This window comes from Ceratotherium simum, chromosome 36 (genome assembly GCF_057802395.1).
Source record: "Ceratotherium simum simum isolate JZ-2026a chromosome 36, ASM5780239v1, whole genome shotgun sequence".
Lineage (NCBI taxonomy): Eukaryota > Metazoa > Chordata > Mammalia > Perissodactyla > Rhinocerotidae > Ceratotherium > Ceratotherium simum.
Window position 1 is genome coordinate 22,170,544 of NC_141935.1, and position 13,434 is coordinate 22,183,977.

At 43.0% G+C, this 13,434-nt stretch overlaps 1 protein-coding gene across 3 annotated transcripts in view; it reads right to left on the minus strand.

Moving 5' to 3' along the window:
• Positions 1-1,199: 1,199 nt before the first annotated feature.
• Positions 1,200-13,434, minus strand: part of NVL (nuclear VCP like) — a 108,019-nt gene continuing 95,784 nt past the window's right edge. For 2 of the 3 annotated variants that reach the window (XR_015550023.1, XM_004439596.3), the window contains one exon: positions 8,361-8,661. Coding sequence is in view for 2 of the 3 variants with exons in the window: in XM_004439596.3 (XP_004439653.1) it covers positions 8,617-8,661 (45 nt within the window). In the remaining variant the exon portion in view is untranslated. Of the gene's footprint in view, positions 2,099-8,360; positions 8,662-13,434 lie in introns of those variants that run through there. The other variant, XM_087424398.1, reaches the window with a different exon arrangement.

A 13,434-nucleotide genomic window follows, 5' to 3' on the forward strand; every position in this document is an offset into this window, starting at 1 on the left:
CAAATGGCAATGCTGTTGGGTAACCTCAGACCTTCTGTGCTGCGGTGTTGAAAATATCCATTGTTCTCTAGAATCCAGTAGGATTTAAAAACACAATGCAAGCTCTGGCTTCTGATTATGCCCCAGGAGAGATGTGAGCATTCTTCAACGTCCCTCGGTTAAACATTTGCCCATTTTCTTAATCGTTTACTCCAAAGACTGGACAATAAGATAGCTATTCCTTCGCCTCTATCCAATCCATTTAAAAATCACTTATTTAAAATACATATGGATTAAATGATACTTCGTCTTGGATTTGCTTCAAAATAATCCGGGGTGGGCAGTAGGGAGGGGAGGAATAGATTGGTGAAGTTGGGTGATGGGGCACATTACATTTGGTTGAATTGTATGACATTCTCTATTTGATGTTTTCGACCTACAAAAATGGTAATTTCATATGGTTTAACCAAATGCTATTTTCTTTAAGATACATTTGAAAATTTCCATAATAAATAGTTAAATCACGCATTTAGCTATGTCCCCACTGTTCTTGTTTTTATCTTTGTGGTTATATCTTACAATATGGAGCTTGACCAACAATTAACTCCTCAGAAAGACCCTAGAGCCATTTAAAAGCTTGTTTGTTTTTCACAACTTGAGAGTTTACTGGGTGGTTACTGTGCAAAGGTTTCTGATAATAGTTGCTTGAGTTCAAAGAAATGTTCTCCACTATTTAACAAAGATTATTATTATTACAAGTCATGCTAGTTAATGAAGGCAGAACATTTTAGTAGCTCCCCAGGAGACGTGACACAGAAGTCGACCTCCTGCCAAAGAAGCCAGTAGGATGTAGGAGAAGTATAAAGGCTTTCGAGTTAAGAAAGTCTCGAATTAGAATTCCCAGATGCCACTTATTAGCTGTGTGATCAAAGGCAAGTTGCTTAACCTCTCTGAGCCTCCTCCATTTCCTCAAATATAAAATGAAGAAACTATACGTCTCAGTTTTTTTTTTAAATAATTTTATTTATTTATTTATTTTTTCCCCCAAAGCCCCAGTAGATAGTTGTATGTCATAGCTGCACATCCTTCTAGTTGCTGTATGTGGGACGCGGCCTCAGCATGGCCGGAGAAGCAGTGCGTCGGTGCGCGCCCAGGATCCGAACCCGGGCCGCCAGCAGCGGAGCGCAAGCACTTAACCGCTAAGCCACGGGGCCTGCCCTATATGTCTCAGTTTTGATGCATTAGTAAGATAATGTTTATAAGCCCACCTCCCTCTTCTTCCCCCATCTCATGCCACCAGGCAATAATGACAAAGACTCTGTCATTTCGTGTTAAAGCACAGATGCTCCAAACCTGTGCCATGCAAGATGTAAAATTAAAGTAGGTGCAAATAATTTCATTTTCAGGAAATGAACCTAAGCTGGACTACAAATTGAGTTTGGCAATAAGTGGTTGGAGAATCTGTTACTTCAACTTCCACGTTCTTGGGCCGGCCCTGCAGCCTAATGGTTAAGTTTGGCACATTCAGCTTTGGCGGCCTGGGTTCAGTTCCCGGGCATGGACCTACTCGTCGGCGGCCATGCTGTGACGGCAACTCACATACAGAATAGAGGAAGACTGACACAGATGTTAGCTCAAGGCAAATCTTCCTCGAGCAAAAAGAGGAAGATTGGCAACAGATGTTAGCTCAGGGCCAATCTTCCTCAGCAAAAAAAAAAAGAAAGAAAGAAAGAAAGAAAAGAAAAGAAAAAAGCCAAATTCTTAGTGAGCTGAGAATAATAAAGGAGGCAACAGAAAAAAGCAGACATGAAGGAGGTGCTCAAAAGGTGTCTGCTGAATTAATTAACTTGCTTTTGATCCTCTTTTCAGACAGGGTTTTTTGTTTGAAAAATGGATTTCCTTGTACGCTGCAAATAGCTCCCCAAACTAAGCTATTGCCCTCACCCAGTATCTCCACTTCTGAAGTCCTCAGTTATTGTCAAACTCATTTAGCTTTCCACAATATTAATTTTGAGAAAGTTCAAGCCAGCAAAACTTCCTGGAGTTTGAAAGAAGAGCCACTGTCCGCTGAGCAGGCTCCGTCAGTGGGCGGCCAGAGTGGGAGAGCAGGTTTCCCTGTCTGTGCAAAAGAAGAAGGTAAGTAGAATTTTGGTTGTAACAAATATATATAATCTCCTCCTCAAAGCTTTCTGTTTCAGAGAATGCTTGGACAGGCCCGGCGCTTAGAAACCGTTTCTCTGGAATGCCCGACCATACTCGGGGCTCCTCGGCCAGAGAAGGGTGGCTAAAGAGCTTCTGACCAGCAGTAAGTAAACCCCAGAGGGAGCCCCATCGCCAAGCTTTGCTGGTTTCTCTTTGGAGAGCCATGAGGTCCCAGTGTGGTAGATACCTGGGGTGGAAACCACATAAAAATCTCCATCAAATCTCCCCAAGGTTAACTGTGCTTTGTGTCATAAAGTGATTCAATTGTGCAATTAAAAAGCTACTTTTGGAGGGGGCCGGCCTGGCAGCATGGCGATTGGGTGCGTGCGCTCCGCTGTGGGTGCCTGGGGTTCAAAGGTTCGGATGCCGGGGGCACACCAACGCATCGCTTGTCAAGCCATGCTGTGGCGGCGTCCCATATAAAGTAGAGGAAGATGGGCACGGATGTTGGCCCGGGGCTGGTCTTCTTCTGCAAGAGGAGGAGGAGGATTGGCATTGGATGTTAGCTCAGGGCTGGTCTTCCTCACACACACACACAAAAAGTTACTTTTGGAGACTTATGCACCCCTATGTTCACCGCAGCATTGTTCACAACAGCCAAGATGTGGAAGCAACCCAAGTGCCCATCGACTGACGATAGAAAAAGAAGATGTGGTATATATACAATGGAATACTACTCAGCCATAAAAAAAGACAAAATCATCCCATTTGCAACAACATGGATGGAACTTGAGGGTATTATGTTAAGTAATATAAGCCAGACAGAGAAAGACAAACACTGTAATGATTTAACTCATATGTGTAAGATAAACAAATATATGGATAAAGAGAACAGATTAGTGGTTACTAGAGGGGGAGGGGGTTGGGGGGTAAGCATAAGGGGTAAATGGGCGCATATATATGGTGACTGACAAATAATGTACAACTGAAATTTCACAATGTTATAAACTATTATGACATCAATAAAAAAAATGTAAAAAAAGAAAAGTTACTTTGGGGGCTGGCCCAGTGGCGTAGTGGTTAAGTTCAGAGTGCTCCACTTTGGCAGCCCGGGGTTCTCAGGTTCAGATCCTGGGCGTGGACCCACACACCACTCTTCAGCCATGCCGTGGCAGCATCCCACATATAAAGTAGAGGAAGATTGGCCCAGATGTTAGCTCAGGGCTAATCTTCCTCAGTAAAAAAAAAAAAAAAGTTACTTTGTGCCTCTTATGTGCCAAGTGCTATAGATGCAAAAAGGGGTAGAGACTCTGCCATTGACGATCTCAATCTGGGACTTACAGAGGTGATCTAACATAAGAGCCGCAGTCCAGGACAGCACAAAATGCGGTTTGAGCAGAAGGTGGAGGGACGGATTGGGCAAAGCTTCTCAAAGTATTCCAAGCCCTGTAGTGGGCCCTGTGTTAGGTAGGGGGAGGCCTTCCGGGTAGCGGGAACATTGTCAGCAAAGGCTGAGAGATGTGAAAGAACATGGCATTTTCCTGGAATGGCAATAAATCCAGTTGGGGGAAGGGTGTGGAACAGGTGCCAAAGGTGGGTTCACGTCAGATGACAAAGATCCAAGTGTAATTAAGACTGCTGAGTTTAGGCCGAGGAAGGATGTTACGCTGAGAAGTGACACGATTAATTAGTATTTTGGAAAGGCAACCGGGTTTTAGTGTCTAAGAGATTGGAACAGGAGATTAATTAGGAGGCCACAGTAAATGTTAGGAAGGGTGGTGATGACGGCCAGAACTAGGTCAGTGTCGGTGAGAACAATGGAAGGGGCAGATTTCAGGAACATTTCTAAGTAATAATAACTGATGACCCATCAGAAGAACTGAAGATGACTTCAAGACGCCTAGCTTGGGTGACGAGGACTGAGGGAGGAGGAGCAGGTGTTAGGATGGAGGGGGGAAGGGAAGCTAATGATTCTGCTTTGACTTTTTCCATCTTGAGACTTATTGTGGTCTTGGAAGACAGAATGTCCCTGGCTGTGACAGAATGTGGACTTTTTACCTCCACACCTAAGAAAGAGTTCCTGGGAACAATCGTTGTAGAGGCTCTCCCTCCTCCTCTCATGGGCAAGGCTCACCTGGCAGTGGAACCAGATTGCACTGTCAACATGCTCTCCATGGAAACATTCCAGAAGGCAACGGTTATCCAGATAACCTTGACGGTTGCGTACATCTTTGAAGCTTGTATTCTCCCGGGAGCAGAGAAGGGCATTAGTGCCGGGCTAATTGAATCAACAAATTCAGCCCCTGCCCACCTCTCCTACCTCATTTATCTCACCACTAACCAGACGGGAGGACAGTATGAGCAAAGTACCTGGTGTTTTCAGGGAAAAAGAGGGTGGTGTTTTCAGGGAAAAAGAGGGAGGAAAGCTGGCTAACTCATCCTCCGTCATACTCAACTATATGTGGGTCTTTACTTTTAAGTAACCCACATTTTCAATATTGATACTCCTATTGTTTTTGATTTTCAAAATGTTTATTATAAATAAAATCAGATGAAGAATCGCGAATTATAGGTAATATTTTCACTTTTTAACTTTTTAACTGAAGTGAACATACTTACGGAAAAGAGCAGAGAAGCGTATGGCACGATGATTCTTCATCAAGAAAACACGCCCGTGTGGCCATCACCAGACCAAGGAGAGAGTGGCTACATCCCAAAGGCCGCCTCACTTTGAGCTCCTTCCGAGCACTACCTTCCAATATTGACCACCAACCCGACTTCTAATGGCATCGATGAGTGTTGCCTTCTTGAACTTTATATTTTAATAAGTAGAATCATGGATGATTTCGGGTCTGGCTGCTTTCACTCAGTATTTGTGAGAGCCACCTGTGTGGTTGCATATAGTTAGCCACTGCTGTGCAGTATTCTAGTGTGTGAAAACACCACATTTATCCACTCTGCTCTTGATGGATATTTGGGTTGTTTCCAGTTTTGGTCTGTTCTGAATTTTGCTGCTATTCTGGTGAACATACGTATGCATTTCCTTTGGACAGATATGTAGGAGTGGAACTGTTGGGTTAAAAAGCTGTTCACCTGTCCCTTTATCATTTTTCACACGACAAAGTCAGATTTCTATTATCGAATGAATCAACACTTTTTAAGTTCTCAGCAGTCTCCTTTCGACAGCCTTGTTGTCTCAGAGTAGAAAATTCATTTCACGTTTATCTAATGCTTTCTGTGTGCCAGGCACTGGGCTAGGTGCCTATGGAGACAAGAATGACAGGATCCCTGTCCTCACGAAACATGGCAGGAGACCCCAAGTAGAAGTCAGACAACTGCGATGCTTGCATATTTAATGGATATTTTTGTTTGTCCTTATTTTGTAAAAATAAGTTGAAAATAAAAAAACAAACGCTGATACTAGTGATAAGCATAGGTCTCATAGATCTAAAGCAGTGGGGTTAAGGATAGAGTTTGAATAATGAGGGAAACCATTTTATCCCAAGTCTATTTAGCTTCTCAGCTTTGGACGGTGAGCAGTGCAATTTCAAATAGAGAGGGATTCATCCCCAAAAATGATTCCAAATCTACTCAGTTCCTGAGTTCAGGCAATGAGAACAGAGAGAGACCTGTAAATGGTCAAGATTTTATCTAGAATGTACAGGGTAATGAGGTGCTTTCTAAACTACTTTAGCTTTCAGAAGGAAGATGCTCCTGTAAACACTACTTGGACGTGTTTTCAGCAATAACCTACGTATACAAGTGAGAGGCCACCTGTTGTTAGTTAGAACAGAGCCACCAGCCCCTCTCATCTCCAGGGCTCTGTTCTCTGCTCAGATCGTTCATTCCCTTCTCACCTTCAGGACTCAGCTGAGACATCGTTTTCTCTGGAGAACTTTCCTGACCCCATTATGGACTAGCCGCCCCTCCCCTGTGCTCCTCGCACGGCGTCTGTTCTTATCCTGTCATAGCCCTTCTCATGCTGTTTTGTAACTGCCTCTTTACTTACCTGAATGCTGTGTTAATTAGGATATTAGTTTGGCTGCTTTAACAGAGACCAAAATATAAATGGCTTAAGCAACATAAAGGCCACATAGAAAAGTCCAGGCTGACTGGGTCTGAGGTGCCCAGGGACCTTGGTTTCTTAGGTCTTATTGCTCTGTCACCCGCTAGAATGCTGTCTCCATCGACACGGTCAAAGTCGCTTCATCGTCACCTCATCAGATTCTAGCCCTGGGAAGGGAAAAGTGGAGTTAAGAGGGCAAGCAGCATTTCCTTCTGTTTTAACCCAGCTGTGGTTTTTTGAGGACACTCCCCGTCTTCGCTTGTGGGCTAAGATGCACGAGTTCTTAGAGGTGACGGTGGTCATGCAGTCCACGTGGCTTCCTTTGAAGGACGTGACCAGAAGCTGCTCTCTTCACTTTTGTTCGTGTGACACCAGCCAGAACTTAGTCACTGTCCCAGCAGCAAGAGCCCTTCTTACTAAAGGGAAGAAGGGGGGAATGGATACTGTGGGACAGCTAGCTATTTCTGCCGTATATACCAAATTAGGCAGTAAGTTCTGAGTTGGTTCACCACTATGTTATCAGTGCTCAGCACAAAGTGTTTAATGAAATTGCTGAATCCTCCAAAGTGCTAGGACAGAGGACATTAATTCCAGATGTTTCTGAACACAGGACTGGATCTTTTCCACAACAGAAGGAAAAGTTAGACAGCTGTAGACTAGAATTCACTGTTCTCTATTAGCAGATGACTCTGAACAAGCTCTGACCCTTATTCTTTTTGATAAAATGGGGATGCCGTCTGCTCCCAGCACCCGTTGGGAGGATTCAAGAGCATGTATGACAGTGTTCAGCACAGAGATTGTGCTCAGAACACGTCCCTCCTTTTGGACAAGTCCTGGCAACATCTGCCATGACACTGGTTGGTTAGTTTTCTGTCCCATAACTGCCTGGTGTCCAACCTCTATCAGAGCTCATTTGCAAAGCTGATGGACACACAGCTCTGTCTGTCTCTCACGCGCTCTACATTTTATGTTTAGGCTAAGCTAAACTGCCAGAAAGCTGGGGACTTCACCTAACATTCGATTGTCAAGAAAATCTTTGCTTTTTCTCATAACCTACGTATATGATAAACCAGATGGTGATTCTCTTTTGATTTGGCTGTTTTAAGCACAGTCAAATCTACTACTCAAATTTAACGACTGTTTAAGACCTTCTGGCCCACACTTCTAATTTATTTTTCCCTTCACCCTTAACCATCTGTCTCAGGACATGACCCTGATTTGCTTGTGTGTGTGCTTGTTTCTTCCTCCAGGGTCCTATAGCACCTTCCTCTTCATGGCCCTTCCTGGGCTCCGCGAGACTCTGTTTAGATGTCTGTACCCTTCTGTGAACTCCTCGAAAAAAACGGACTGTGTCTTTTTTACCTTTTTTATTTACCTTATTTACTGCTTTTATCTATTAATATTTTCTCCATTGTATCAATTACATTCTTAAAAGAAGCATAAAAATTTTTGTAGAGTGAGGTGGAGTAGAAGTTTTGGAAGAAAAAAAAAAGTAGGTAATGAAACCCACCTATATACAGCCTCAGAAAACACTGTGAGCATCGCTGTAAATGAGGAATGAGATGAAACATGACTTACATTAAACCCTTCAGAAAGGATCAGTTGGGGACGTGTCAAAGGTACACAGAGGCCGGCGAGAAGGGTTCCCAACTGGCCAGATCTGGGACAATCCAGAACCTACAGCAAACCAGGAGGAAACACAGACGAATCCAGAGGGCATTCTACAGCGACTGGCTGTAACCTCAGACGTGCCCCAAGTGAAGACGGAGGAGCTGTTCTCGACTTGAACGAAGCTCAAGACACAACAACGAATGGCAACAGCTAGTTCTAACCTGTTTGCTTGTGTGTGTGCTTGTTTCTTCCTCCAGGGTCCTATAGCACCTTCCTCTTCATGGCCCTTCCTGGGCTCCGGGTTCCTTTTTTGCTCTAAAGGACATCATTGGGACACCTGGAGAAACCTGAACGGAACCTGAGGAATGGATAGTAGCAACGGACCCATGTTAACTTCCTGATTCTGAGGGTTGGTTATGTAGGGGAAGATCCTGGTGTGGAGGAAATACACACTAAAATTTGGGGGGTGACGGGGATTCAGGTTGGCAGCTTACTCTCAGATGATAAGGGGAAAAGAATTTCTTTTTACTGTAATTGCAACCTTTCCATAGTACAGTCGAGATTGTTTCAAAATAACCACTTTATTTTAAAAAAGTATCAGTTATTTTATTTTGGCAGGTAGAAATTTTTCTTTTTCTTAAAGAGGAGGTAGGGTGTTTCCGCACAAGGTTGGCCAGATGGGAAGATTCTTCAGCTCCGACTTGGCCTCCTTCACTTGAGAATAAAAGGCTTCCAGAGACCATGTCCGCGTCAGGCTGAGAGTGGGCACTCAGAGCGCCTGGGCTTCTCGGGCAGCTCCACGGCCGCGGCTGCAGGGGTCACGGGCTGAGCGACCGCTGCAGAGCTTCATACATCATTCGATCCTGGGAGGAGGGAGAAGACAGCACCCAGAGCTGATCACCGTTTGTTACAGGCTGAATGGTGTCCCCCTAAAACTCGTCTGTTCAAGTCCTAATCCCCAGTACCTCAGTGAGCGCCTGTATTTGGAAATGGGGCCTTTAAAGAGGCAATTAGGTTAAAACGAGGTCGCTGGGGTGGGCTCTAGTCCAATATGACTGGTGTTCTTACAAGAAGAGGAGATCAAGACACAGACATACACAGAGGGAAGACCGTGTGAAGACACGGGAGAAGACAGTCATCTGTAAGGAGAGAGGCCTCGGAAGAAACCAACCCTGCCAACACCCTGATCTTGGACTTCTAATTTCCAGAACTGTGAGAAAGTACATTTCTGCTGTTTAGCCACCCACCCAGCCTGTGCTACTGTTACGGCCGCCCTAGCAAACCAATACACAGAGAGCTGACCTCACCCCTAGATTCCATCTGAATTCCAGCCACACTCCTTTCTACAGGGAATGCCCACGACTCTCATACTTGTTGACTCCCTAAAAATCGGGTCAAAGATCCTTATGTCTATATCTAATCAGCGAAGAAAGCAAAATTCTAAACTATTCTGAGTCCAGGTGGGAGGGGGAGGCAAAAGCAGAGGCTTCCAGCACTACACCAACGCTTGTGAGAAACTGCCAGGTGCTTTCCAGTGCGGTTCTATCACCTTACATTTCTATCTGTTTACATCTCAACAGCGTATCCGAGTTATACCTGCTTCACATCCTTGCCACCATTTGGTGCTGTCCGTCTTTTAAATGCGAGTCATTCTGGCAGAAGTGTAGTGGAATCTCACTGGGGTCACACTAACATTTTAAGTGTTGGGAGGCAATTCCACTCCAATGAAATCCAAAAGAAATACTTGAAGCATGTTTTTATTTTTCTAGTCCTTTAAAATCTTTTTTAAAATCTGATTTTGTTAAATTACTCTTTTGGATAGGTAAAATGCTCACAAGGTTCAAAAATATACAAAGAGTTATAAGGTGAAAAAAGGCTCTCTCCTACCCTGCCCCCATGTCAACATATCCTTTTGGATTTCCTTCTGCATATACAAGCAAATACTAATATTCATTATTTTTCCCTCTTTTTATATAAGTGATGGCATATCCTATGCATGATTCCTACTCTTTTATTTAACTATATATTTAGGAAATATTCTTCAGTCTTTTTAGAGTGGTTACATCAGAATTCATTATATGATCATTTAGAATTTCAATCTTTAGCTATTATTATACACAATGTCCCAAAGAATAAATAACTTTAGAGGCCGGCCCCGTAGTGTAGTGGTTAAGCACGCTCGCTCTGCTGTTGGCGGCCCGGGTTCGGATCCTGGGTGCGCACTGGCGCACCACTTGTCAAAGCCATGCTGTGGCGGCGTCCCACATAAAGTGGAGGAAGACGGGCACAGATGTTAGCCCAGGGCCAGTCTTCCTCAGGAAAAAAAAAAAAAAAGAGGAGGATTGGCATGGATGTTAGCTCAGGGCTGATCTTCCTCACACATACACACACACACAAAAGAATACATAACTTTATACTGACACGTGTATTTCTGAGGATAAATTCATAGACAAGAGTTGCTGGGTCAACTTTTATTGTGATTATGATGTAGCCCATCACAGGACAGGGGCTCTACTGATGGACAGCCCAGCAGCTGTGTATGAGAGCAACTGTTTCCTCAGAGCCTGGCCAGAGCCGTGTGATCAAGTTTTGAGATTTTTGCCAACCGATAGATAAAAAGTAGTATTTTGCTGCTTTTCGTTTATTATCAGTAAGTTGAGAATTTTTCTATATGTTTAACAAGCTAATTTCCTTTCTGTGAAGGGTCGGTTCATATTCTTTGTCCATTCTACTAGGATTTTGGTCTTTTTCTTAGCAATTTCTAGTCATTCGTTATGTGTGCAGTAGATTGGTCCTTTGTGATATGAACTGCAAATATTTTTCCTACTTGGTCATTTGTCCTTTGACAACTTTTGTTAATGCAGAAATTTTCATTCTTATGTATTAGATTCTTCAGTCTTTTCATTTATGGTTGCTGGGTTTTGTGTTAAAGTAAAAAAGGCACTCCCTATTTGAGGTTATAGAAAGATCTCCCTATTTTCTTCCAGTACTTTTATGGCTTTAGTTTTTACATTTACTTATTTAAATTTTATTTTATTATTATTTTTTTTGGTGAGGAAGATCAGCCCTGAGCTAACATCTGCTGCTAATCCTCCTCTTTTTGCTGAGGAAGATTGGCCCTGGGCTAACACCCGTGCCCATCTTCCTCTACTTTACATGTGGGACGCCTGCCACAGCATGGCCTGACAAGCGCTGTGCGGGTCCGTGCCCAGGATCTGAACCCATGAACCCCTGGCTGCCAAAGCAGAGTGCGTGAACTTAACCACTATGTTACCGAGCCGGCCCCTAGTTTTTACATTTAAATCTTTGAATCATTTGGAATTTATCCTGGTGTACAGTATGAAATATGAGTCTGACTTTAATTTTCTGAGATGGTTCCCAGTTGTCCCAATATTAATCAGTGAATAGTCCATTTCTGTCACTGGTGTGGGGAAAATGATATATTACAACATTGTTCCTATAAATTACATATTCTATTAGGGTCCATTCCTGAACTTTCTCTTCTGTTCCATTTGTCTGTCAGTCAGTTCATGTGCCACTACCACAATCCTTTAACTATCGAGGCTAATTTCTGGGTTTTAGGCCCCACCCCTAGCTTGACCTGCTTCTTGCCGTTTTCCTGGCTCTTCCGGTTTGCTTATTTTTCAATATAAACTTTGGATCACCCCTGTCTGGTCCCAAAAACAAGCAAAAATTAAAATAAGAAACCAAAGAGTAGAGGCTGGCCTGGTGGCGTAGCGGTCAAGTTCACGCGCGCCGCTTCACGGCCCTGGTTTCGCAGGTTCGGATCCCCGGCGTGGACCTAAGTACTGCTCGTCAAGCCATGCTGCGGCGGCGTCCCATATAAAGTGGAGGAAGATGGGCACGGATGTTAGCCCAGGGCCAATCTTCCTCAGCAAAAAGAGGAGGATTGGCAACAGATGTTAGCTCAGGGCTGATCTTCCTCACCAAAAAAAACAAAAAAAAAAAAACAAAAAACACCCAAAGAGTAGAGAGCCATTATAACAATTCTGAACAATACCAAGTGGCCTTAGCACTGAAAGTTCTTTGCCTACTGGACTGGGGAAAGTCAAATAAACAAGATTGCCTTGTACTGCCAAAAGGAACAGCCAACAAGCCGGACCACAGAGTTCTCAGCTTCTAGCATGATGGAAGTAAGACTCGATGGAAGGTACGGAGAAGTGGACTGTTTAAAACCAGTGTATGTATAATGTTTTTGACTTTCAAAAAATGAGTTTACCACCATGGTATTTTACTCTGACGATAATCCAGGGACAGATAAAGGCAGAAGAGATGTTATCTCTAACAAATCAGAACACTGAAACAGAGAGGAAGGGCAAATACACCATTCAACAGGGAAAACCATTTCCTGGACTGCATTTAATGTTTACCTCTGATTTGGAAGATGGATTAAAAAAAAAACTCTATATACTTATTTCAGTGATTTTTCAAGTACCTCTCAAATGGTTTCAAAGCTAAACATAAAGTAGGTATTAGTGAAATACTGAATTCACTCTGAAACAGGATAGAAGGGTCTCTGTATCTTGACATCACTACTAAATAAAGACATTTTAAGCATGCTCAGTTTATTACCAGATTAAAGCAATTCCTTTTTTACAATAAAATAACTTTTAAAATTATAAAACAACATTTATTGTAGAAATATTAGAAAATACAAATCAGCAGAAAAAAATAAAAATTAATCCTTAATTTCCAGGGATAACTATTGTTACTATTTTGGTCTTCCAGGACCTTTTAAATTACTATTTTTTAAATATTTAAGTTTTTTGAATAGGTAATAATTCACAATTCAAATCTCAAATGGAATAAAAGATTCTCCAGTCACATCTCTGTCCTCTGGTCACCCAGCTTCTCTCCCCACACATGAATGTTATTAGTTTCATATGTAATTATTTCCTAAGGGCCAGTTAACATGCCAGACAAGGAAAGTAGTCTCTTTACCTTGATGTTATGCCCTTTTTTTTTTTTTGGCGAGGAAGACCAGCCTGAGCTAACATCTGTGGCCAATCCTCCTCTCTTTGCTGAGGAAGACTGGCCCTGAGCTAACATCCATGCCCATTTTCCTCTACTTTATATGGGACGCTGCCACAGCATGGCCTGACAAGCGGTGCGTAGGTCTGCGCCCAGGATCCGAACCTGCGAACCCCCGGCCACTGAAGCGGAACGCACGCACTTAACCGCTACACCACCGGGCCAGCCCAGATGTCTTATTTTTTAAAAGATCAAAGTAATAATCAGCTTGGTCAATGGCTTTATTTATTCAAAATTCATACTAAGCCTATTTCCAAAAGAGAAGTTGTAGCTTCTTATTCACTAGGGTAGTTTCCAGAAATCAAATATTTAGAGTTGAAAGATTATGACCACCAAAGATATTAAAATGAATATACTAGAATCAAAGAGCATCACTAGGACATACACGTAGCCTTCCAAGGGATGTTCCTAAGAGGATAAAAAAATTCTACGGTGTCTGGAATTACAGGTTCAGATATGTTTTTACTAAAATCAGTCACAGTGCCTTTGTCATGTAGTTGATACTGTCTAAGCAAAAGATACCCGCAAACCATTTTCTCACATCGATGGACGTGAGGGACCAGGTTAATACACAGCCTGTGCGT